We start from the raw sequence: 22,924 nt of genomic DNA on the forward strand, positions 1-22,924 counted from the left end.
AAGTGAGTCGTCTCTTGCAGGGCAGTGTTATATGCGAAAGTAACGTAAGGGAGTACTGCATCCCAGTTGCGGTGGTCGTCGTCGACATACATGGAAATCATGTCGGCGATCGTCTTATTTAGGCGCTCAGTGAGTCCATTAGTTTGCGGATGATAAGCCGTTGTTCGTCGGTGGCTGGTGCCGCTGAGTCGCATAACTTCCTCTGTCAGCGCCGAGGTAAAGGCCGTTCCTCTGTCAGTTATAACGACCGTGGGTGCGCCATGACGAAGCACGATGTTGTGCATGAAGAAGGCGGCAATTTCCGCAGCTGTTCCACGGGGAAGAGCTTTCGTCTCACAGTATCGACTGAGGTAGTCGGTGGCGACCACAATGTACCGGTTACCCAGCGAAGACTCCGGAAAGGGGCCGAGTAAATCCATGCCGACATTCGTGGGCAATACGATCTTTAAAGGTGCACTGAAGAGGAATCTGAACTTGTCTTTTTGCCGCGGGAACTCGATCTACACGTTTCTAGCATTCTTATAAACTGCGACTTATTGCCCTGTATGGCCGATTTCCCAAATTAAATCGAATTAACGGCCGGCTCCCGCCCTTTCTTTTGAATTCTGCCTCGTACGGTGGGCGGAGTCGACCAACGCGTGGAGTGCCTTTCACCCAGTCGCGTGGCGGCTTGCCGCTCTGCCATCGGCGGAGTAATACGTAGTAGTCCGTAGTAGCAAATAGTCCGCGCGTTTTGTTTCTTTCCGCGGGCTGATTTTGCGGCTATATTATTTGCGAATGAAACTATTTATTCATGGAAACCTAAAAAACAATATAAAGCGAAAGCAAAGCCTCCACGGAGCTGGCTGAAAGGAACTTCACGCGTTGGTCGACTCCGCCCATCGTACGAGGCAGAATTAAAAAAAAAGGGCGGGAGCCGGACGTTAATTCGATTTAATTAGGGAAATCGGCCATACAGGGCAATAAGTTGCAGTTTCTAAGAATGCTAGGAACGTGTAGATCGAGTTCCCGCGGCAAAAAGACAAGTTCAGAATCCTCTTCAGTGCACCTTTAAGAGGGAATGCATTGCGGCGTTTATTCTGTTGTGCCAGCGAACTGCACGGTGCCCATAAATCGTTCTTCCTTATCACAGCATACGATAGCTGAGGGCGCGTGTTATCGTTTTTCTGACCGATAAGGGCCTGTATCTTGTATTACACAGAAGAGACGACACGACGCGAAGTTGCTTACAAACTTAACCACGGCGGCTGTTTCAAGAAAGGCCGCTGTCAATATACAAGCCCATTATATTTCACAACAGCTGAATACTGTGGTTGCAGGCAAGAGAATGATGAACAATTTGACCAATGCAAAACGGGAGGATAGTCAATGATTACCATCTTCAAATGATTATGGAAGCAGATGGTCTTAAGCGCATTTGTATCAACTGTTATCTGGAAACTAGTCTATCGCTTTTGAGGCAGCTGACCGTAAAGAAATTGGGTGATAGTAAACATCAACAGAATTTGAAATTGCTGAAGTATTGAAAAAGCGAAGCGGATATAGAGCGGCCGAGATTATTTACATAAATAATGAATAATAACGGACTGCGTAAAAAAACCGCGGGCTATTTGAGGAATCTGAACTCGTATTTTTTCGCGGAAACTCGATCTCCACGCTCCCAGAATTCTTAGAACCTTAGAATTATTGCCCTGTGCGGCCGATTTCTTAATTTAAATCTGATTAAACGTCCCAGCTCCTGCTATTATTTGAACTCACTGCTGACAGTAGAAGTCAACCAACCTTTCAGCCGCCCGCCGCGGCGGCTCAGTGGTTACGGCACTCGGCTGCTGACCCGAAAGACGCGGGTTCGATCCCAGCTGCGGCGGCTGAATTTCGATGAAGGCGAAATTCTAGAGGCCCGTGTACTGTGCGATGTCAATGCACGTTAAAGAACCCCAGGTGGTCGAAATTTCCGTAGCCCTTCAAAACGTTGCCCTTCATAGCCTGAGTCGCTTTGGGACGTTAAACCCCAATAAACCAAACCAACCTTTCAGTCCCGTGGCCGCTGGCCGCTCTGCCATCGGAGGAGTGATACGTAGTGATCGGCGAAAGCAAAGAGTCCACGCGCATTTTGATTTCCGCGGGACTAATTTGCAGCTATGTACTCTGACTAGATCTATTTATTCAAAGAAACCTAGAAAGCAAAGTAAAAGCGAAAGCAAATTCTCCACGCGACTGCCTGGAAGGCACTCCATGCGTTGGTTCACTCCTCCTACCGTCTGCGGGGAATTAAAAAAAAAAAAAGGCGGGAGTTGGTTGGGGTACATCTTGAGAAAAGCAGCGCTTGCAGACAAAGGACCAGAGCGAGAAGGACACACAACTGCGCTGTCTAACAACGTTCGAAAATGTATTCGTTTCGCGAAATGGATCGTGGCATTAACCCTGTTTCTTAATGGCATGAGTTTGAATCTTACGTTCGAATAATTCGAAGCATGCTTTGATTGGGCACAGACTACGTCTCCTTTTATTGCAGCGAGTATGCCTGTCGGCATTCAAGTAAGTTACGCTGTTTGTGATGTATTGTTCGGGTAGCGCTTTTTAAAGCTTAACTATCATCTTATAATATAGGTAAACAGGAAACACTACTGCTAAAAAGGATTTCAAAGCCTAGTGCGTCATCATCCTATCAAATATTATCTGATCGAGCATTGAAATCAGTTTTTTAAATGCCATAGGTGCCTTCGCCATATGTATGTTCAGCCGCAACTGCAATAGAAAATTTTACTGTTAGATCGTGAGCGCGAACGATAGCGCGATAAGTGCAAGACACGACGAGCTGTACAGATAAAAATTCCTGACGAGTGGCTTGTTGAATGCCTCATTTCAAGCCCCACGTGGAAAGGGCTGCCGGGATAATCAGCGACAGGCCTACTGTGGGACGAAAAACACCCATATTAATATCCCCTATAATGCACATGTGCTCTTCTAGTGATAAGGATGACAGGATAGAATCAAGTTCTGACTAGAAAAGCAATGCATTGCAATCGGGAGGTCGGTATACTGACAACAGAATCGCCGAAAAATAGGCACGTGCAGGAAAAAGCTTGACAGCTCAGCAGTGAATACTTCGGAATGCAGTCGGAAGAAATATTAATTCCTGTGAATACAAAAGCGCCGAATGGTCGCCGCTTTTGACAACACTGATATCAATGTTTCCGAAGACCACGCATGTTAACATATGCGCAACCATTAAACTGCAACCATTAACACAAACCTGTGTACCGTCTTTGCCAAAAGTAACCGAGCAGCGGTGGTTTGTGTCTTTTCTCCCCTCCGAAGCCCATGTCGTTCATTGGAGTCAAGGCGTACGCAAGGTGCATGAAGGATAAGCGGTGTGTGTGCGGAGCGGTCAAGTGGGCGAGCGAAGGAAAGGCTCTGCGGCACTAGTAATTAAAACCTTGCTTTGGGGGGCTTGCATAGAAGAAAAAAAACTGAGAAGGGAGCGCGCACGCAGAGCGTCTCGTGACGTGATCACTGCGGGGGGGGGGGGGGGGGGGGGCGAACCAACTCCCTCAGTTTTAATATTTTTTACTTTTTATGGCTAGGGTTCAAGGCTGTCGCCGCACGCTCCCTCCGCAGTTTTTTTTTTTTCTTCATGCGGGTTTGTAGGCATGAGCCAGAACAGAAGGCGCTGCGGAAGGCGCTGCGGTGCAGACGACGCGACGCCAAGGCTACGCCCAACCATAGTCCTTCAATGCTTTTTTCTATGGCCCAACCTTCTCCCGTCAGTCAGAACGATTCACCAATGGAGTGCCTTTAGCGAAAGTAACCCCCATGACGTCAACGGGGTTCAGAGTGGTGGGGCGGGGCCGTTTTTGTTGAAGGAAGGAACGAGCGGGCTTTGATTTGGATTTTCGCAGCTTTTCGGGGTGCGCATGGCTCTAGTATTTTGCAGAGGTTATCTTCGATGCCTCATCTATGCAGTGGGCTTCTTTTTCAAAAATGTCTGGTGAGCCCCTGTCCTCACATTTGACACCTTTCGGTCTTTAGGGCGCCGTAAAGGCTCCGTTGTATGGTTGAAAAGGAAAAACATGTTTCTCGGTTACTTTTGGCACAGGGGGTACATCTGAAAAATAACTCCGTTGTGCATTCCAAGTCAGCTATGCCTGGGCTATCTTATCCAAATCTGAGGACTTTCCTACACAAATGAACGTGTTCCCTCGAACTTCCTGTACCTTTCGCTTCTCGTTCATAAAAACTTGGTAGCTGTTTTCTGTTCCCTTGAAGCGTAACGGCCGAAAGAACTCTCTGTTCATCCACGTGAAATTTTCATTGATGAACTTGCGGGCAAATTTAAATGTACCAGGCTGATCAAGACCCGAGCCATTTTTCCGAGCGCGAAACCATTTCGCTTTCACTGAAACGTTGTGCATTTGCACAAGGTTAGGCGGGCTAGAGCAAGATTTATTCTTGGTTAGCAAATAATGTATCCTGCAACGTTCATCTTCCTGGGAGTCCCCACATGTGGATCAGGGGTTATGGTGCTCGGCCATTGACCCGAAAAACGCGGGTTTGGTCCCCCATATCTTCGTGTGGGCTAGTCGGTTAAGCATCATTGTAAGAGGCAGCGCAAAGTAAAACAGGACGAAAGCGCTCGTCTTGTGGTATATGTGTCTTTCCTTTCGTCCTGGTTTCATTTGCGCTGCCTCTTACAATGGTTCGATCACGGCCGTGGCGGTCGCATTTCGATGCAGGCGAAATGCTAGAGGCTCGTTTACTGTGCGATGTTAGTGCGCGTTAAAAAACCACGGGTGGTCGAAATTTCCGGAGCTCTCCACTACAGTGCCCCTCATAGCCTGAGTTGTTTTGGGACGTTCGTTAGGCTTAGTGGACCGGATAAGTTGCACATGAAGGATTTAAAGTTTTAGCCTGGCTTCAAAATGCATTACGAATAATGACTGGGGTTAGGCATACTGACACCAAACATCACTCGACTTTCCCTCAGTGAATTCAAAAGGGAGTAATAGAACTTTAAGATGGTTTGCACCAATGCCCCATTTTGGTGTCCATGTTGGTGGTCCGCGGAGGAGCTTTGCGAAGGCCTGTTTGTTTGCCCAGTGCTCTTGTCGCCATCTGACCCGTGGAAGCCTGGTAGAAGCTATGCATAGCTTCTACCAGTGCGCTATGCATGCATAGCGCACTATCGTGACGTGCCCGATGTCACGTGCCGGCCATAATTAACTACGGCAGTCTTGGTCCGTCAGTTTCAGGCTGACTTAGACTGTTCAACTGCGGTATAACTTGGAACCAAAAATGCCGAAAAAACGTTTAGTTCTACGAAAAAGTACGTAAGATAATCGGTGCTATTAGAGAAGTGAATATGAAGAATAAGCGATCAATTCTGAGAAACATTCTAGTAGGGGAAAACTTGGGCGACGCTGAAGCTACCTTTAAGAGTAGATTGCGTTAGCATTAGAGATCCCTCCATAGCACTGCAGATTCATAGATCCCTGGGAGTCCTCATACCACTCCTAGTGCAGTGGTTAAGCGATGCACCACTGCCTCGGCCGGTGGCTGTTTCAAAGCCGCCGCTGGGGCTTGTGAGACCTAGACTGCTCTTCCCGAGCTGCCAGATCATTTCTTCTGGAGGCTTCTGGAGGCTATCTATTGACCAATGAACTGATGCGCACTGCCCTATAGTGGGCCGGTTGCAATTACATCGAATTTATTCGAACTACATTTTCATTTCCACGTGCCATGGTGGGCAGGGTCTAGAACTTACACAAACTTTTTTTTTTTTTTTGCGGATGCAACACTATAGGTGTGAGCGATTTTGCGGAGCCCCGGAGAGCCCCAACTGCGCATGCGCGAGGAGCGAGTATGAGACAGTTAAATTTCCTTTCCTCAAATACAATTTTTATTTTCTTTATTACAGCCCCTCTTTCTTCTTCCACTCCGACTTTCTCCCTTCCTCTACGGTGCGGTTCGGGTGTCCACCGAGATGACAGAATTAGAATTACAGCTCCATTTCCTTTCCTCAAAAAGGGTTGAGTTCAAAGGGCAAGGCATCGCGCCGAACGTGTGGTGGCGTTCCGTGGACTCCCTGACAGCGCTACAACACGCTGTCGCGTTCCACTCCTAAAGGCGAAGCTTAAGCGTCATTAATGATAAGTTAATTAGTGTTTAGTCATTAATTAGTAATTTATCACTATTTAGTAATTAGTGATTGATTATCTGTAACGTCATCCAGTGCTGACGTCACCAGTGCCACAGAGCCAGTCAAAGTGGGGCGGAAAACGCTTTCTCCTCTAGCACTTTAGGCAGTCAAAGTGGCTCCTGAGATGCCGTCGCCGCTGCTGCGATTGCCGCGCCGTTGCTTTCCCGGAAGACCTCGAGCGCTCGCAAACCTGGCGCCGGTCAGCGCGGTAACCAACATAAAGCCGGCATTATGTAACCGTCGGCCCTATGAATAAATGGCCAGCGCAATGTCAGTCCATTGGCGTCGGTGGTTCAGTGGTAGAATACTCGCCTGCCACGCGGGTGGCCCGGGTTCGATTCCCGGCCGACGCATGTTTTGTTTTTCCTTTTTGCATGCAGTAACGCCAGCACTTTTTTGTTCATAGAATTATCATTTCATGAGGACACGGGTCATTCCTTTGTCCAAAAAAACGATTATTTTACTTGATGTATTTATTCATGACTCCCTGTGGTGGCTGTGGTTAGGGCGCTCGACTACTGAGCCGGAGGACCGTGGCTCACTGCCGGTCACGGCGACTGGGTTTCGATAGAGACGAAACGTAGTGATACATTAAGGTGGTACGCTGTAACGTCATGCTAAAACATTCTTTTGATAAATACAGCTGCCTACCCCCGTATTTTTTTTTAGACGTCTCACTCCCAGGCACATTTACACTTTATACGGATCGCCGATGGTGTTTTACCAGGCTGCAGATTTGCAAATATATATGGCAATGATCCACCCTCATTGGTCAGGATATGATCAGGAGGGGTGGTTGACGTCAACAGGCTGTGTTACGCTCGGACCAACGACGTGCGTAAACTTCGCAAAACGTACCTGATACAGAAGTCGCTGTGAGAAGAATGTGACCTTCGTCAAAACCGGCAGGGAAACTGGCGTTGCTTTGAGTGGCACACGACGTGGATACAGCGACCAGTCAAAAAAACCTGCATTGCCAACATAAATGTCACAGCTTTCTCTCGCTACTGAATGCTCTGAACTTGATATGCCGTCGTCTCATAGATTTAATTCAATTCAATTCGATTTATTCTCCAGTTATACACTGGAACGTTATCGGGCTAAAAGGTCCGACTGGGGCCTTGACTGAGTCACGGAGACGTTTACAGAGCAGCGACAGGCAGTATATACAGAGAAATGCTATATAATGTAAAGTGAAACAGAGTGTATACATATAAAAAGTACATACGTGTATACAAACCACACAAAAGAGGACACATATACAGAGTTATAATAAACCACAAAATGCGAGGAAGGCAATTGCAATTTACTGAAGTATTCGTGTAGTTTTTTGCGCGAAAGGCTATTCATATATTCATGGCGATTTCATATAACAGGCAGATTGTGCTTTATGGACTCCAATTCATAATTGATGCAGAAGTGAGGAATGAGCCAAGGGTCGGTGTTACGGGTAGCAGCATTGTGTTCATGGCGTGTCAAGGAAGATACACATTCCGAAAAAGATTGGAACTCTTTGTGGAAAGGAGAAATGACTTTAAGATGCGATACTCATAAAAGTGACGAATTGCCATAATATTGTAGTCAGCGAAAGTATCGGTGGAGGTCAAGCCAGGATCAATATTTGCTGTACGTGGCTCATGATTTGCTTTGAAGGGAACTGATTTTTTTTATCTTGGTGTTCGTTGTGGTAGCCCAGGCTAGGTTGCAATAGTTTATTGAAGAGTAAAATAAGCCATAATATACTTGAAGCCTAGCTTTTACAGGCAGTAGCATTCGATAGCGGGATAGCACGCCAGCAACGACAGAAAGCTTTTACAGGTGTGACCGATATGATTGTTCCAGCTCAAATCGCTGTGAAACGTTACGCTTAGAATTTTATGTCGTTCGACAAGTTCGATAGGTTGGCCTAAATACCGCAGTGTACTGTTCATCTTAAATATCTTATTTCGGGCGCGAAATATTATCGCTTTGGTTTTGCTAGCATTAAGTTTAAGAAGAATAGACTGCGACCACACGCACAGCTTACAAAGTATTTCACTACATTTTACGATTAGTGTATTTGGGTCACTGCCGGTAATTAGGAAGCCACTGTCATCAGCATAAATGAAAAATTTAACTGTTTTGTCAATATCCACGAAATTGTTAATGTACATATTAGAAACAACGGGGCCCAATATACTTCCCAGCGGCACGCCACAGACAATAGGTAACAAGGAAGATTGTTGGCTGTCTAGGGATACGCATTGTCTTCTGTTACTCAGGTAGGACTCAAGCAGCATTAGCGGTTCTCCACGAATGCCGTATGAATATAACTTGCCAAGAAGAATTTCATGGTTTAGGCAGTCGAAGGCCTTACTAAAGTCAATGAAAGCGCCTAGTGTAAATTGGTTGCTTTCAGTGTTATGTATAATTTCTTTTATTTCCAATAACGCTGATTCTGTTGATCTACCCTTTCGAAATCCGAACTGCGCATCGCTAAGAATATGCAATTGTTCAATAAATTTTGTTATGTGGAAAAGAATTAGTTTCTCAAGTCCTTTTGAAAAGACGGGAAGCACTGAGATTGGCCTATAATTAGGCATTAGGTTTTTGGCAATATAATCTGCAAGGCGTTCGGACATTATGTTCTATGGATGTCGTTCCACAATCCCGGGCGAATGCAAGGAAATTTGATGCAAGGAAATTTGATGCAAGGAATCCGAAACGATACAAGGAATTTAATTCACATTCATCCTAAAGATGCTCCTGGAAGACTTTTCCGGCACAACTTTCTGGGTAAAAAAAATGTATAAAATAGGCTTAGAAGTAAGAGGTCAGTAACCTTTTCTGCAAACACTGTTTACTACGTAACAGTTTAGACCAGAACGACTCGCAAACAATAAATTTGGTGCTTCTTTGGCCACACGAGAAAGTAGTAGTCTCCTTAGCATTACACAGGGAAGATCTGGCGGGAACGACGCCCTTTATCTCCTACCCGCGTGACTGGTGAAGAGTCAGTGTGAATTGAAATGCCGATCGCCGCACGTCAGTCATCCAATTGCCCGTTATCCTATCAGCAACACGTGCCCCGGTAAATCGTATCCTTGAAAAACCAAAGCCGTGAAACGGTGTTCAGGAACGCGGCAAAGCATGATGTCAGGAGTCCGCCACGCCTGCGATAACATCCTTCTCACGGTGGGAATACCCGGGTGCCTCTCGATGTTGCCGGCAGGCGCGGTAAGGATAGGGCAGCTGCGCCCTCTACAGACGATCGACGTTTGTCTCTCTTGTTTCTTCCGAAGTCAAGGCCCTTTCCGTTTTTAGCCGAACTACGTCGACGGCGCTTCTTGTACTTTTCGGTTCCGTTGCGCGCGTGTGCTAACTTGAGAGCTGTACTCACTCTCTCACTGAAACACACGCACACCACTTCACAACGCGCCAACGATCACCGCGATTGCATCGCCGACATGCAACCGCAAGCGCCGCTCCATGGCGACAAAGAGACAGACGAAAAGCTGCCGCCGCGCTTTCTTCCTGTTTCAGGTTTTTCTTTATTTCACGCTGGACGCACAACACGCGCGCGTTCTGCGTCGGCGTCCATTCATCGCCGAGCGCTTGGAGGAGGAGGCGGTGCCGCTTTCGTGACGTCGATCCAACGTCACCGGCTTTTTCCGTTTCCGCAGGAAGTTTCGCTCCTCTCCCTCTAGTATAAAGATGGCGGCCTCCATGGCCGTTCTTTCATTCGCGCGTCGTCTGCTGCGGCCGCTCGAGCGTGCGCGTTTTCCCTGTGCTACTGCAGCGCCAACCGAGTTTTTGTTGACGTCCGTGCAATTTCTGCCCCAATTTGCGGTCCCAACCTCATCGAGTCAAGACGGAGCACTCTAGGGCAGGATTTTTCCGCACCCGAAGAAGAAATGGTGAAAAGAACGGACGAGGTATGTGAACATCGGCGGTTAACTTGCGAGCTCTTGTGTTGTCGTCTGCTTGCAGGCAGCTGAATCGGGCGAGAAAATAATACACAAAAGCCAAATTCCTTCTTTTTTTTTTTTTTTTGGAGCGAGTAAAACTACTGGGATCAGATATTATGAAAGCCATCCTTTTTTTTTTTACCGGCTTGTTTCAATGGAAATTGTAAACAATGCGTCTTCCTTACGTGCCAACCAAATTAAACAGTCTGGGAAAAGTGTTTGATTCGTCGACGCTGACGAACAGTCTCCCTTCTGCAGACATTGTGACGTCGTGAGATTTTAGCGGACGGTCTATATTACAGCGATTTCAGGCAGTCTGAACCTAAAACAGCAACAAAAAAAAATGGAGAAAAAAAAACTCGTGCTAATAACGCTATTGATTCCTTCCAGCAGATGTGCTTATAACCACTCCCTCACTTTCTTGGCGAGGTGCATTCTTATATTTTAGGCTGTTACCAAAGAAAATCTAAATAAACCTTGCACGCTACTTTCCTACTTTCACATTGGCATAGCGTCCGCAGAGTCCATAGTCATTGCCCATAAGGTCTGGTGGCGAAGGCTAATTTGGTTGAAACAAAGTAAAAAAAAAAAAACAGAGGTTCATGGAAGTCTGGTCGGTTCCCAAAACGGCGAAGGCCAGGCGAGTGAGTGGCTATAACGAGTTACTGTGTAAACCTGTTTGCGGTGCGTGACGGCCGGTTTTGCTTTCCTGCCAGTCTGCCGAACTGACACGTGCTGGAGCTTGCCAGAAACCGCGGTAATCGGTGCTCGCCAACCCGCCCCGGGTATTATCTAACAGCACAAATAAAATAATTTCCCGGTATAAACAGCCCATGGCAGCTCTTGACGTCGGTATGCAGGAGCAGAGGAATTTCGAACGCTTTTCCCCGGGCCGTGGCTATAGCGCTAGCCTCTTTTTGTTGTTTCATCTGCTCTGAACTCGTCTTAGCCACAGCCATGCAGCATTAGCATGCTTGGAGCGGGCTGTCTGATTTCTTAGCGCTTGCGCATATGGTGTAACTTTCGTTTCAAGTCGCCGACCTGGTTTTATTTCTTGTTTCGTTATTTCGTTTTATTTCAGACTGTCTTTTTTCGTTCTCTTCTCGAGAAATGATCTCGGGTGGTTTTTCCGCTCGGTTGCTCTTTTCAGACTCCGAGACACCAGTGCGGCCGCGTTTTAAACGGGGCCAAGAAAGAGTCTGCAAAAAGGGCTAGTTTTTCTTTTTTTTAAATCGCTAGCTAGAAAAGGCTGAGGTTTGCTGAGCACCATTATTCTGCGAAGTGTCTCTACGCGTTGGTATTTTTATTCGCTGACTGGCGTAGCGACCACTTGTCGCAATGCCACTGAGTCCTGTTCTAGACGCGCTGAGTCCTGTTCTGGAGAAGCAAACGGGAAGTTAACCCTTTGTGCAATAGCCTCTCGCTTCAAGTGCTGGCAAACGGAATACGACGCACCTAACGTACCATATTTTTGCGCGCTGAATGCTACCGAATTGTCAAATAAGCCATTCGACATGTTTCTGTCTCTCTCTAATAGGAATCCTTGGTGTTCTATGTGTTTTTAGAAGCGCGGGCATGCAGTTAGACGACATCCAACTTCGGCGAAAATAAGAAATTGAAACATTGTTGAGCTTTTCAGCATTTTACCATCAGTCGACTGCCTCATAATACGTTTTGAGACAATTTTTGATAGCGGTACAAGTGGTCTAATACATCCTTAAAGTCTGAGTTAAGGATACGTACCATATCTGCGGTCTTTTTACGAAGTCATTGGTACAGTTTTGCACCCCTTTTTTCTACTAAATGGCTTGCAGGTGATGTCATTCAATTTCTTCAGACATTATGAATAAGGAATGGTCATTATCGAATATACATATATCTTAGGAAACTGTCTTTCGATACACTTTGTGCATCGATATTAGGTATCGCTTGCCAAAAATGAAAGTATCGTTATCGAAAAAACATTTTTATGGAGTCTGATATTTTAACGACTCTCGATACTAAAAAGGAATAAAATGTACCGGAGATCTTCGCCTGCTGTGAGTCAGACTTTGGGCCAAGGGCACTCGCTCAGGCGATAACGCACTGAGGAAAGGGATAGAGTAGAAACAGAACGAGACAATGCCGATGGTCCGGTCAGACTTCCTTCTCTTTTTGCTTGTCATATAGACGCCGTATATCGTGCGCTTCTACACACACTGACTCACGGTTTGGGTTGAAACAACACCCCTTCATTGTTATCACAAGTTGCGTGGTGGCCAACAGAAATGTAAGACTTTCGCCGTCATGCTCACGAGCTCGCAGAACATTTGTTGCTTACTTTATCACCGCGATAAAGATCACGCACTCTTCTACACGCGAGTGGACGGGGTGAACAGCGTTGGCAGCGTCGAATTCTTCAGCTAATGAGTTTCTTTCCTTCGGAGACGTATCGCGTCCAGACCTGCTCTGAGTGCAATTTTACTATTTGTGTATACGTGAGACATGTACACATTTCACACCTTGTAAAGGGTTATCACAATTCCTAAGTGAGTTCGGAGGCGGCTGTAAGCGAGTTTACAGAATAATTCAAGATATCTCGCTTTAACTTGGGCAGGCTTCAGAACACATCGATAAAAAAAAAAAAGCAGTGAATGCGATGAGGTGTGGTGGTACTCTGGCCGAGTTTAGTGCCACAGTGGTGACTTTTGAAGAGGCTTGTGAGCTCATCCGGAAAGGATTGGCTTGTTGTTTGGCTAAAGAACAAATTATTGAAGGAAACTCGAAACGTTCCGTCCATTAATTGGGGCTGGCTTCCCCCAGCATTTCTCTCCGTAGGAGACAGAGCTGCAAAGCGAAGGGAAATCTTGTAACCATTGGAAAACTAATGTTTTTGAATAACCCTGAAGTATCTCCTTTTCAGACGTTTCCGCTCGTATACAGCCGGAATAATTTACCTTAGCATCGTAACAATGTCACTGATGAGTCCAGTTGTATCAAGTCTCACTCTACGCAGTACGCAAAAGCACCTCCAAAACTTCACCAGCGCTGCGACGAGGAACAAGAACAGAAAAGGAAGGACAAGGACAAGCGCTACTAATAACTGAAAGTTTACTTGGAAAAAACACAGATTATATGCACACAACTGACAACCCAAAGCGCCTGCGCTTCCCGCAAAAAGCAAGCAAAAGAAAGTTACGAATCTAGATACAAAATTTCACATTCATGTAAGTTTACAGATGGTGTGCTAACGCACGTGTCGCTGTTCTTGTGAATGTGATAGGCTTCACACAACTCCCTAGTCAGCTGATCTGGATGTCTGAATTTAATCTTAGCCCTGTTAAGCAGTGGAAAGCATGATTTTTTATTAGACACCTTGGACACACCGGGTTTGTTCAGATGACAATATCTGTAATGAAGAGACAGATTTGAGTCCTTCCTTGTCTGTTGTTCCTCGTCGCAGCGCTGGTGAAGTTTTGAAGATGTACCAACTAGCTCAAACCACGATTTTGCTCCAGTGCAAAAGCACATGTGGCGGTCGTACCGCATAGAGGCTACCTCACCTGACGGATTCCGCGAACAGCCGGTCGGTAATGGCGCCTCATTTGCGACCGACATACAGGGCGGGCAGTTCGCGGCGGCCTCCCCCTAATGGTGCGCAATTATTTTACCAGGGGGAACAGAGACGAATGTGTGCCACTCTACGAGTCATTGCTCCATCTTAAGTGTTCCCCACATCCGGTACTCGGGAGCTTGCTGGCTGTGTTGGTCTTTAAAACGAACGCGCGTCCAGGCTTTGAGCTGCCACAGTTCTGGGATGCGTATTGGACTGGCGGCTTCATTCTCTAGTTTACAGCGGAGATGGGTAGGACAAAAAGGCAGGGGTGTTAACCAGGTATATGCCCGAATGGCTTTCACGCTACCCGTGAAGCGGGGGAGGAAATAAGTGGAGGATAGGAGAGGATGGTTTTGGTTTTATGGGGTTTAACGTCCCAAAGCGGCTAAGGCTATGAGAGACGCCGTAGTGGAGGGCTCCGGAAATTTCGACCACCTGGGCCTCTAGAATTTCTCCTCCAAAGAAATTCAACCGCCGCGGCCGGGATCGAACCCGCGTCTTTCGGGTCAGCAGCCGAGCACCATAACCACTGAGCCACCGCGGCGGCGATAGGAAAGGAGGAAATTGGGAGTTGGCCTAAATTGAAACGTGGCCATTGTCACGCGCATTCCTTGTGATACACGAAAAAAAAAAAAAAAGGTTATTGGTGTTTCTATAGACACCTGCTGAACATTTGTATCTCTATGGTCTAAAGGACGAAGAGAGAGGGTACAGAGTGTAACCAGGTTCGGGTCTTTGGTTTGGCAGGCTGGTCCGGGATAACGCGGTGGTTACTCTCCAAACACTAATACGCTAATACGGGAGTGAAAAGGGAATAAGCTGTCCTCTAGGGCATTCTCTTTTATAAAGGGGTGTGCGCTGGAGGACAGCTTACTCCTCATGCCTAGCTATCAAGCAATAGGGGATGTGGTGGAAAAGAGGCTTGCTATAACTTGCACTTAGTGTGCAGGCAGGAGAGATCCCAGATTGATCTTTGTTAAAGGTACACTGATGAAAACTCCGTCCAATTATTTATCGTTCTGAGTAAAAATCGATTCTATGGATCTCTTTGTGTATGTTTACGTTTACCTTGCAGCAAAATTCGCATTTATTGCCGACAAAAATCCATTTGAACGCTTTCCCGCCACCCGATTCAAACTTCCGACATATACCCTGGAAAGGACTCCGTGATCTCCGTTTAAATTGAATGACGGTGTAGCCTAGCCTTTGAGATTCGCGTTTTGACACTTGAGTCGACGCGCGCAGTTCAGTTGCAAAATTGGCCGGAGATGGCGGCACCTGTATTTTTTTTTTTTACCTAAGGCTTCTTTTTAATGAAAATAGCATTTTTGCCATTAGATCGCGGTGGCCTGTCAACGCAAGTCAACTTGAATCTGTTCGCGGTGTTCGTTTAAGTCTGACCTGCATCAAGCGCAGAGAAAACGGCATAAAAGGTAGATGATGATATCGACAATGACGCGAAGGCATGTGCAGAGGACATTGCACGAGGTACCCCGTTTAGATATGAACGGGTGTCCTATCGACAGTAGCGAAGTTCAAATTACTCTCAGCGTCTCTTCACAGATAACGCGACCCCCGGATTGATAATGGCACATCTCAACTTCTGCTGCATTTCACCCCGCACTGGGAGTTCTATAAAATTGACCCCACTGACAATTCCCCTTATTGCGTGCATTATCACCCCCTCATTTTCTGTCACAATACTAAAGGATATGTGACGGGCAACGCGCTCAACCCCGCCACATCTTTCTTGCGATTAGCGATCAGGAGTTTGACAGTCCATACATTCGTGGCAAACTCCAGCCCAGTATTTCGCCAGTGCTTGAAATTCCTTATCGGACTTCCTCGGGGTTTTTCACGCGTTTGCCGTCCACACGGCTTTCTCGACTGTATACCTCAGCCATTTCGTTTGTTCAAGTCAATTTGTGCGACTCGCATACCGCGATAGGCGCATAGCTTCCTTGTCCAGTATTTCGTCTGCTTCAAAGAGATAGACGGCCGATAGCTCATCACCTATTTGCCTTCTGAAACGATAAACATGCAAGTGCACTCGCAAAGGTATGTTTGCTCCCCTCCGTATTGTCAAGTACTCGTATCGCGACAGACAGACTCGGCAGCGGTCAGATTTTGAGGGCATATGCGAACACAGCAGTGATAAAGAAGTGGCCGTTCTTGTGAGGTCGATAAGAGTGACCAGGAAAAGAACAGCAATTGCACTTGTTATCGCATTCGCAAAAACAGTTTGATGAACACAGTACAGACACAGTCACGTGTGTGAAACCGACCTCTTCATGTACACCCGGCCAATTCTTTTAACAGTAACAACTGAGTGTAGAACAAAAGGCCGTACAGCGCTCTGTGACAAAGTGAGGCGGAAAAAAACACGCCGAAAGTGGAACGCACTTTGTGCGCACGTGTGCATTGTCTCCCGTTTCGCCAGGCCACTTTGTGACAGGCAGCTGGTTGTTAAACAATGGGTAGATATACTGTCTATACCCTATAATTCTGGGCAGAAGAATTTTTGAGCTGGAAACAGTTTATGAACGCAATTTTTGCATATCATGTGAGATTTCACTGCAACAATCAGTATATCCGCAGATCACCCGACGGCAGTGTTGCATTTTTTTTTTCTATTAGTGTTTTTACTATCGTCAAAAGCGTTCCCTCATTGGTTTTCTATGACAATCTTAACTGTTCGATGCGATCGATGGAAACACTGTAAAAGAATGATTTTACTACATATGAGAACAACGGACCCTTAACTTCAATATCTCCATAACAGGATCTTAAAATTTTCTAATTTTCAATATTTTTTTCCGAGAATGTTGCACGTGTAAAGAATTGGGCCGATGTATACAGCCCTGTACATTGCGATTTCGCAGCTTTTTTTTTTTTTTAAGGGATAAAAATGTTTTCTTTTTTTTCTGAAAGTTTACTACAGCTCCACCCGCCGTGGCGGCTCAGTGGTTAGGGTGATCATTGGTTAGCGGATTCGAACCTGGCCGTTGAGGTCGCGTTTCGATGGAGCCGAAACGCAAGAGGCGCCCGTGTGCTGTGCGATGTCAATCCCCAGGTGGTCGAAATTATTCCAGAGATCTCCACTACGGCACCTCTTTCTCTCTCTCTTTCTTTATTCTTTCACTCCCACCTTCCTCCCTTCCCTTACGGCGCGGTTCAGGTGTCCGCCGACATATGTGAGACAGATACTACGCGTTTCTTTTTCTCAAAAAACAACCAATTTTGCAACAGCTAGTATTCATTTCCATTTTTTTTTTGTTCAGACGAGCTGAGCGCAGTTATTTCCATCGTAACTGGCCTGTTTTTTTTTGTATGTTCACTGGCGAACCAATTAAATAAACAATTAATAATGTTTCTCAAAACAGCCCTTCGATGGGCGTTTTGAGTTGCACTGCCTTCGAGGTAACCGTGTAGGAAGATTTTCATACACGTGACAACGCAACTTCTTTTTCCGCGTTTCAAGCTTCATGTACAGGTTAAACAATAAAAATGAACCCTTTGTTTTTCGAGCGCTGAATTCCGCAAATCCTGGTCTTTCCACACTACAAATTCCAACTATTCTGACAGTTTGTACGAGATTTTGCACAGGCCTGTGAAAAAAAAAAAGGGTGGTGATTTACGCTCCAAACCTAAATGGCTTTCTTGATAAGTGTACCTTTTTTGCAAAGAGATGAATTTTTTATCCGCTTAGAACATTACTGTCTCTGTTATTGTGTGAATTTGCTTATTTTACGAAGTATATAAGTGAAGTGAAGTTACTTTGTGGAACACGATCGGTTCGTAAAATAGGCTTTCAACTTTAAGCACACGATTAAATCCGAGAGCGTAGCATGGTTTTCGAGTGAGAAGGCTTGACTAAAAGTGACCGGCGAGGGCACATATGTCATTCAGTACAGCACCGCCTTCGAAAACAAAAAAAAACTACAGGAAATAGAAAATTAGTTATCAAGCGCCTACCGCCCTAAATACTTTTTTCGTATGATCATGAATTTGATGTTTCTAAGAAACAATTTAATGAAGTTATCAAACGAAACTTGTCGTAAAGGGGCGTGTAAAATCCTTAAAATTCCGAGTTCTGATGTTCTCACGCATTCATATTTTACATATACACACACCTTCTTTCTTCTCGGTGATAGGTAAGTATTACTTCCTTCACACTGTCTTGTATTTTTCATCTTTTTCTCCATGCGCGGACGAAATCTGGTTGCAGGTCATTCTTTGTTGCTCTGCTGTGACTATTTCTCATGCAATGTGTCAGGCTTTTTGCTGCTTAGCATGCTCGCTTTTTTTGCCTGCACTGTACTCCAAACTGTACAAGGGAACTCAGCTTTTGACAGGCTTTACATGCTTTTTGCTTCAGCTCGCTTTCTTCGTTTGAAATAAAATATTCCTTGATTTAATCGAAGACAAGCAGTAAGGAGACGGTATGGTTAGTTTTATAATAAACTCTGTGTCTCCTCCAACCAAAAACCATTTAATTTGAAGACGCTAACTACTGCCCCCAGTCACCCCTGAAAAAGTAGCCGAGCCTGCTTTGAAACGTTCGGTTTTAAATTAACAAAGTTTTTCGTTGGAGACGCGTAAGAGTTTATTATAAGTCATTAAACCCCAACCAGATGGGCAAATCTGTCAATATGTTCAGTTTTCGGTACATATGGCTAGTTAAATCCGAGAAGCAACGTGGAGGCCGATTGAGTGACCAGAACGGGTTGAGAAACCCGCTTTCCCAGCGCCAAACTCTCGGAAGAGTCGTAATCAATGGTCCACGTTGTCCACGCCACCGGCTTCCGAGGAAAGACGGGGTAAGGTCCGCCGCTGAGTGTCCACACCTGTCTGCACCTCCTCCCTTCACCGCCAACGTCTGTTTTTCTGTCTGCACCCATGCGTCATGAAAGGGAAGTTGAGGTCACTTCTTCCACTAATGTCCGTGGCGTGCCCAGCGGGTCCTCAGGACTCGTTTTGCCTTGCCGGTCAGCTGGAGCTATATCATCGCGTGCGACGAAAAGCGCCAAGAAGAGATCAGGTTTTTCCCGCAGGCGCTCCTACATTGCCGCACGGCTGAGCAGCGCCAGCGACGAAGGGCGGCAAGAGTTGCTGAGGTCAATCCTAACGTCGGCGTGCCGTGTCGAGCGCGCTTCTTCATTTTGTTTCGCTCCACCGACCCTCCCCCCCCCCCCCCCGTCAACCCTCTCTCTCCAGCTTCTTCCATTACTGTCCACTCTCCCAGCTGCCGTCGCCAGACACGTCGCTCACACCCTTTCCCGGGCCCACCAGCAGGGATGTTCGTCCAGGCTCGTTTGACCTCGCGGCCTCCCCGCTGGCACGTGCTGTGCTGCGCGGTGGGCGGGTAATGGTGACGTAACGCGGACCCCTCCGCCCCCCCCCCCCCCCCCCCCCCGCCAACCCTTCCTCTCTCTTTACTTCGAGTCTATGACTTGCTGCCCGGCGAAACGAAATGTACTGCGCCCGTGCTCCAGGATGTGTCCGAAATTCTTCCTGCCTCAGCGGGGTTTTGCCCCGTCGCTCTGGGAGATCGTCGCGTGTCACTTTCCGTGCACTTCTCGCCTTGGTCGGTAATTGTATGCAGTGTTGTGGAAGCTGGAGTTCGGGGTGCATCTAATCAGGACAGAGACCGGCACTCAGTAGTCTGAATCAGACGCGTGTCTTTTGTCGCCTACGCTTGCTTTCGAAGGAGTGTCTTCTTCGGTTCATTGTTTTATGTGTCGAAATGCGGACAAGCTACGGTTGGATACCAGCCGGAATGTGGGGTTATTTTAACTATGCGTAAAAACGGATGCCTCGTTTCAAGCTGACAACCACCGAAGCAGTGCACAGAATTAGCACGCGATGGTCCGACGCGAAGAATCGGTATTAAGAAAAATTTAGTTGAAGAGAAATGAAGAAAGCAAGAAAGGAGGTATAATGGTTTGACATGTTTCGTCTCAAGGGAGAGTTAAGCCAAATTACAGCCGCAGGGTAATGCGGCAACGCTGTCTCGTGGAGAAGAAGTTTGACAGGTCTGACGTCTGTAATGACGTCGGGTGGGGTCCTAATAAACAACGCTTGACGAGGCTTGCCGGAGACGGTGGGCTGTCGTGTGCGCTGCACGCGGCAACCCGTGTACTATCCGGCGTCCACCTTGCGACGGAGTGCATAGGATAGGTTGCAGGGAGGCCGTTGCCACCAGGCTTCCTCTCTGTTACAAAGTAGTTCCTTTCGAAATAATTGACGAAAGGGTCAAATAAGCGCTTCTTATACGGCCGTTGTGGAAATGCCCGAAGCGTACTGCTGTTGCGCGTACGTCATTCTACGTGTGATTAAAGGCTGGGGCAGTGACATACACTGCCTTGCAACATCTGCAATGCTAGTCATGCACACTCATTGGGTGTATCTTACCGCAGCCTGTGTGCATGGACGCAGACTGAATTGCTTATCGTGCTGCATAACGTTCAACGCTTGGCCTCTTCGCAGAACACGGGCATTGATTTGGTATCGACTTCGTGGACTGCTGAGTCTTTTCTGGACATGTCCCGCGAGGCAAGTAGATGCATCCCCTTCAGTTACCCAGTGAAATACCACTTGAACGGACTTTTCAGAGAAGCAAACTTTGCAGAGAATTGCAATATAAAGGCGTCAAAAAACCACATTTATATTACAATGGATTACCAACTAGCCCAGCAAGAAGTTCTCTTAAGCTATATTTCAGAGGAGCAAACTTCCGACTTTGGAAGAATCCCTTGCCGTGAACGCACTTCTATCCAATACAAATGGGCGTCGATTGGTCGAATGTCGACGGACTGCAATTTTCAGATCAGCGAACATTTTGTAAACCGCTGAAGTACCGCTTCGGTTAGGAATATATATCATTTGCGAGGCCTGCAATATTGTTGGCCCGCCGAAGTGCGGGTACCTCAATTCCAATACTTGGCAGCTTAAAAAACGTCGCAGCGCCTACACATCCGTTTTCACAAGTGCATGCAATATAGCATACCTGCTTTATGCAGGTGCAACCACGCAGGCGACTTCTGGCCTCAGGGGTGGATGTACGTACACGACAGCACACTTGCTTTAGTCGAAGTTATTACTTCACGAGTATTTCAGCAAAAAAAAAAAAGATAGTATGTCTATAAAACTTGAAACCCTTTGCCGCCCGGCAGGCATTGCAACTATAATAGAAAAGCTGTACAAACCACACAGGCGTTAGCGAACTCGCTTTACGAATCGAGGTGTCAGTAAAACACGCACAAGTTCGGCAAGAAACTATCGCATATTACCAAAACGTCTAAACGCGCAACAGTGTAGATGGGCGGAGTTTTGAGCGTCGTACCTCCAGAACCACCTAAATGCTTGACATTTTCTTCGGTTTTTGAAATAAGCCGCTGTCTGCTCATTTCAGTGGAGCGAACTTTCATTTAAACTATCATGGCGAAACGCAAAAAAAAAGACACCCATGTGCTACTGGTCAAAGTTAATTCGAAACCACCCCTACAGCGCTTGTTTCTTTCTTCTGTCACTGTCCCTTGTATTTTTTTTTTTTACTAGAGGTTTCTTGAAGTTCGTTCAAGCGATATATCACTGTGCAGCTTGCTGAGCAGAAGATGACGCTTTGAATGCCATGTCTCCTTTTTGACATCTCTTCGCGACTTGCACATCCCGGCTGATAGAGGTCGGCTCTCGCCACCTATATACCCCATTACTTCTCCTACCCCCGACCGAAGCACGATTTCCATCACCTTTTCTGCCTTTTCTCTCATGCGCGACATCGCATCTACATTGTTCGGCCTCGTTCTGCTAAAGTAGCGAATACCCGCCAGCAGAACTCGTGACCTCGACTCCCACGTATAATGCGCACGTCAGGGCATAGCTCCTGAGCCACTGAGAACAACAGACGCTGAGAAAACTGCTGGCGCGCATCGCTGTCACACTGTTTTTTTTCTTCTTCTGACATCGGCACGTGCAGGTGAAGAAATAGCATCCCGGAGGAGTAGGTAGCTTCGTCTATAGGAAACCCGGGACGTGCTGCCTTGTCCTAATAACGCATCTCGCGGTGTATATACGGCCGCCGTGTATTATGCACACACGCGGCTGCGGCTGCTGGTTGTTTCGGATTTAAAGCGAAACTTCGTTGGCAGCGTTGCTTGTAGACAGTGCGACCGTGAACGAAGACACCGTGTACGAAGGTACACCTAGAAAAAATATAAGCGACATATTTCTAGGTTACTGAGTAGCAACGAAAAGAGGACGGGTTGGCATTCACCTGGTCGTATCTATTCAAGCATGACCTGCACGCAAAATTAATAAAACGCAAAACAGGATGAAAATGGAATAAGAAACATTGAATCTAACATTAAGTCTCTTACTTCTCTCACCGAATGTCATAGACGTTTTATATTAGGAGCTGCAATCTGATCCGGCTTAGATGCTTTGATGGCGGTGCAAGGCGTTGGATATTAGAAGTAATGCGGGCATTTTCCGCACCATTTCTTTGATCCTGGGTTATAACGCGCTGCTATACACAACAAAAAAGACAGACAAAGAACACACGCAATGAACGAAGCGCTTCGTTCGTTGCGTGTGTTCTTCGTCTGTCTTTTGTGTTGTGTAGTAGCGCGCTTATAACCAAGATGCAAAACTAACTAGCCCCTGTTCTAGCACTGCTGGCATTTATCCCTTTAACTACGACGACGTGCAAAAAACATAAGATAAACTCATGTAAGGTTACCATTGCGTAACGCGAGATTCAGGAAGACGTATTTGCGCTGATGAACAGAATTATTGTTGTCCATACAATGTTACACATAGTTTTCACCGATGTCATTGCGGCCGCCATATATGGGTCCACAAAGCGTAGCGAAAGCCTCGGCGTTTTGTTAACACCCTTCGCCAATCGGTTCCCGCGTACACTGTGGAAGCTAGCCACAGTACCCAAAGATGGCGCCCGTGACGTCACGTGAAGACCATCTATTTGTCTTGTCCCTTAGTAGAGTGCACGTGACGTCACTAAGCTGTCATTCGTGACGTCATTGCTCTCGAACCATTCAGCGTGGCGCCCCGCGGTGACGTCACCGCATGCTGGCCAACCAACGTGGTGCGGTGTTACACCGACGACGCAAACCCGGGAGAGGTGACGTTAACAGCTGCGTTGTAAAAAAAAAGAAAGGTTAG

At 46.6% G+C, this 22,924-nt stretch overlaps 1 protein-coding gene and 1 non-coding gene across 3 annotated transcripts in view; both read left to right on the forward strand.

Annotated features, from left to right (window-relative positions):
* The first annotated feature begins 6,481 nt into the window (after positions 1–6,481).
* TRNAG-GCC (transfer RNA glycine (anticodon GCC)) lies at positions 6,482–6,552 on the forward strand. The gene has a single exon. It is a non-coding gene; the product is annotated as a tRNA-Gly (tRNA).
* A 3,239-nt stretch (positions 6,553–9,791) lies between these two features.
* Positions 9,792–22,924, forward strand: part of LOC149335888 (sodium-dependent proline transporter-like) — a 40,003-nt gene continuing 26,870 nt past the window's right edge. Inside the window, exons 1-2 of one of the 2 annotated variants that reach the window (XM_089552433.1) lie at positions 9,792–10,113; positions 20,231–20,296. In XM_089552433.1, coding sequence (XP_089408559.1) covers positions 10,093–10,113; positions 20,231–20,296 — 87 coding nt within the window. In that variant the 5' untranslated portion in view covers positions 9,792–10,092. The remainder of the gene's footprint in view (positions 10,114–20,230; positions 20,297–22,924) is intronic. The other variant, XM_089552434.1, reaches the window with a different exon arrangement.

Source organism: Amblyomma mixtum, chromosome 7 (assembly GCF_055824585.1).
Source record: "Amblyomma mixtum isolate Tamu chromosome 7, ASM5582458v1, whole genome shotgun sequence".
NCBI lineage: Eukaryota > Metazoa > Arthropoda > Arachnida > Ixodida > Ixodidae > Amblyomma > Amblyomma mixtum.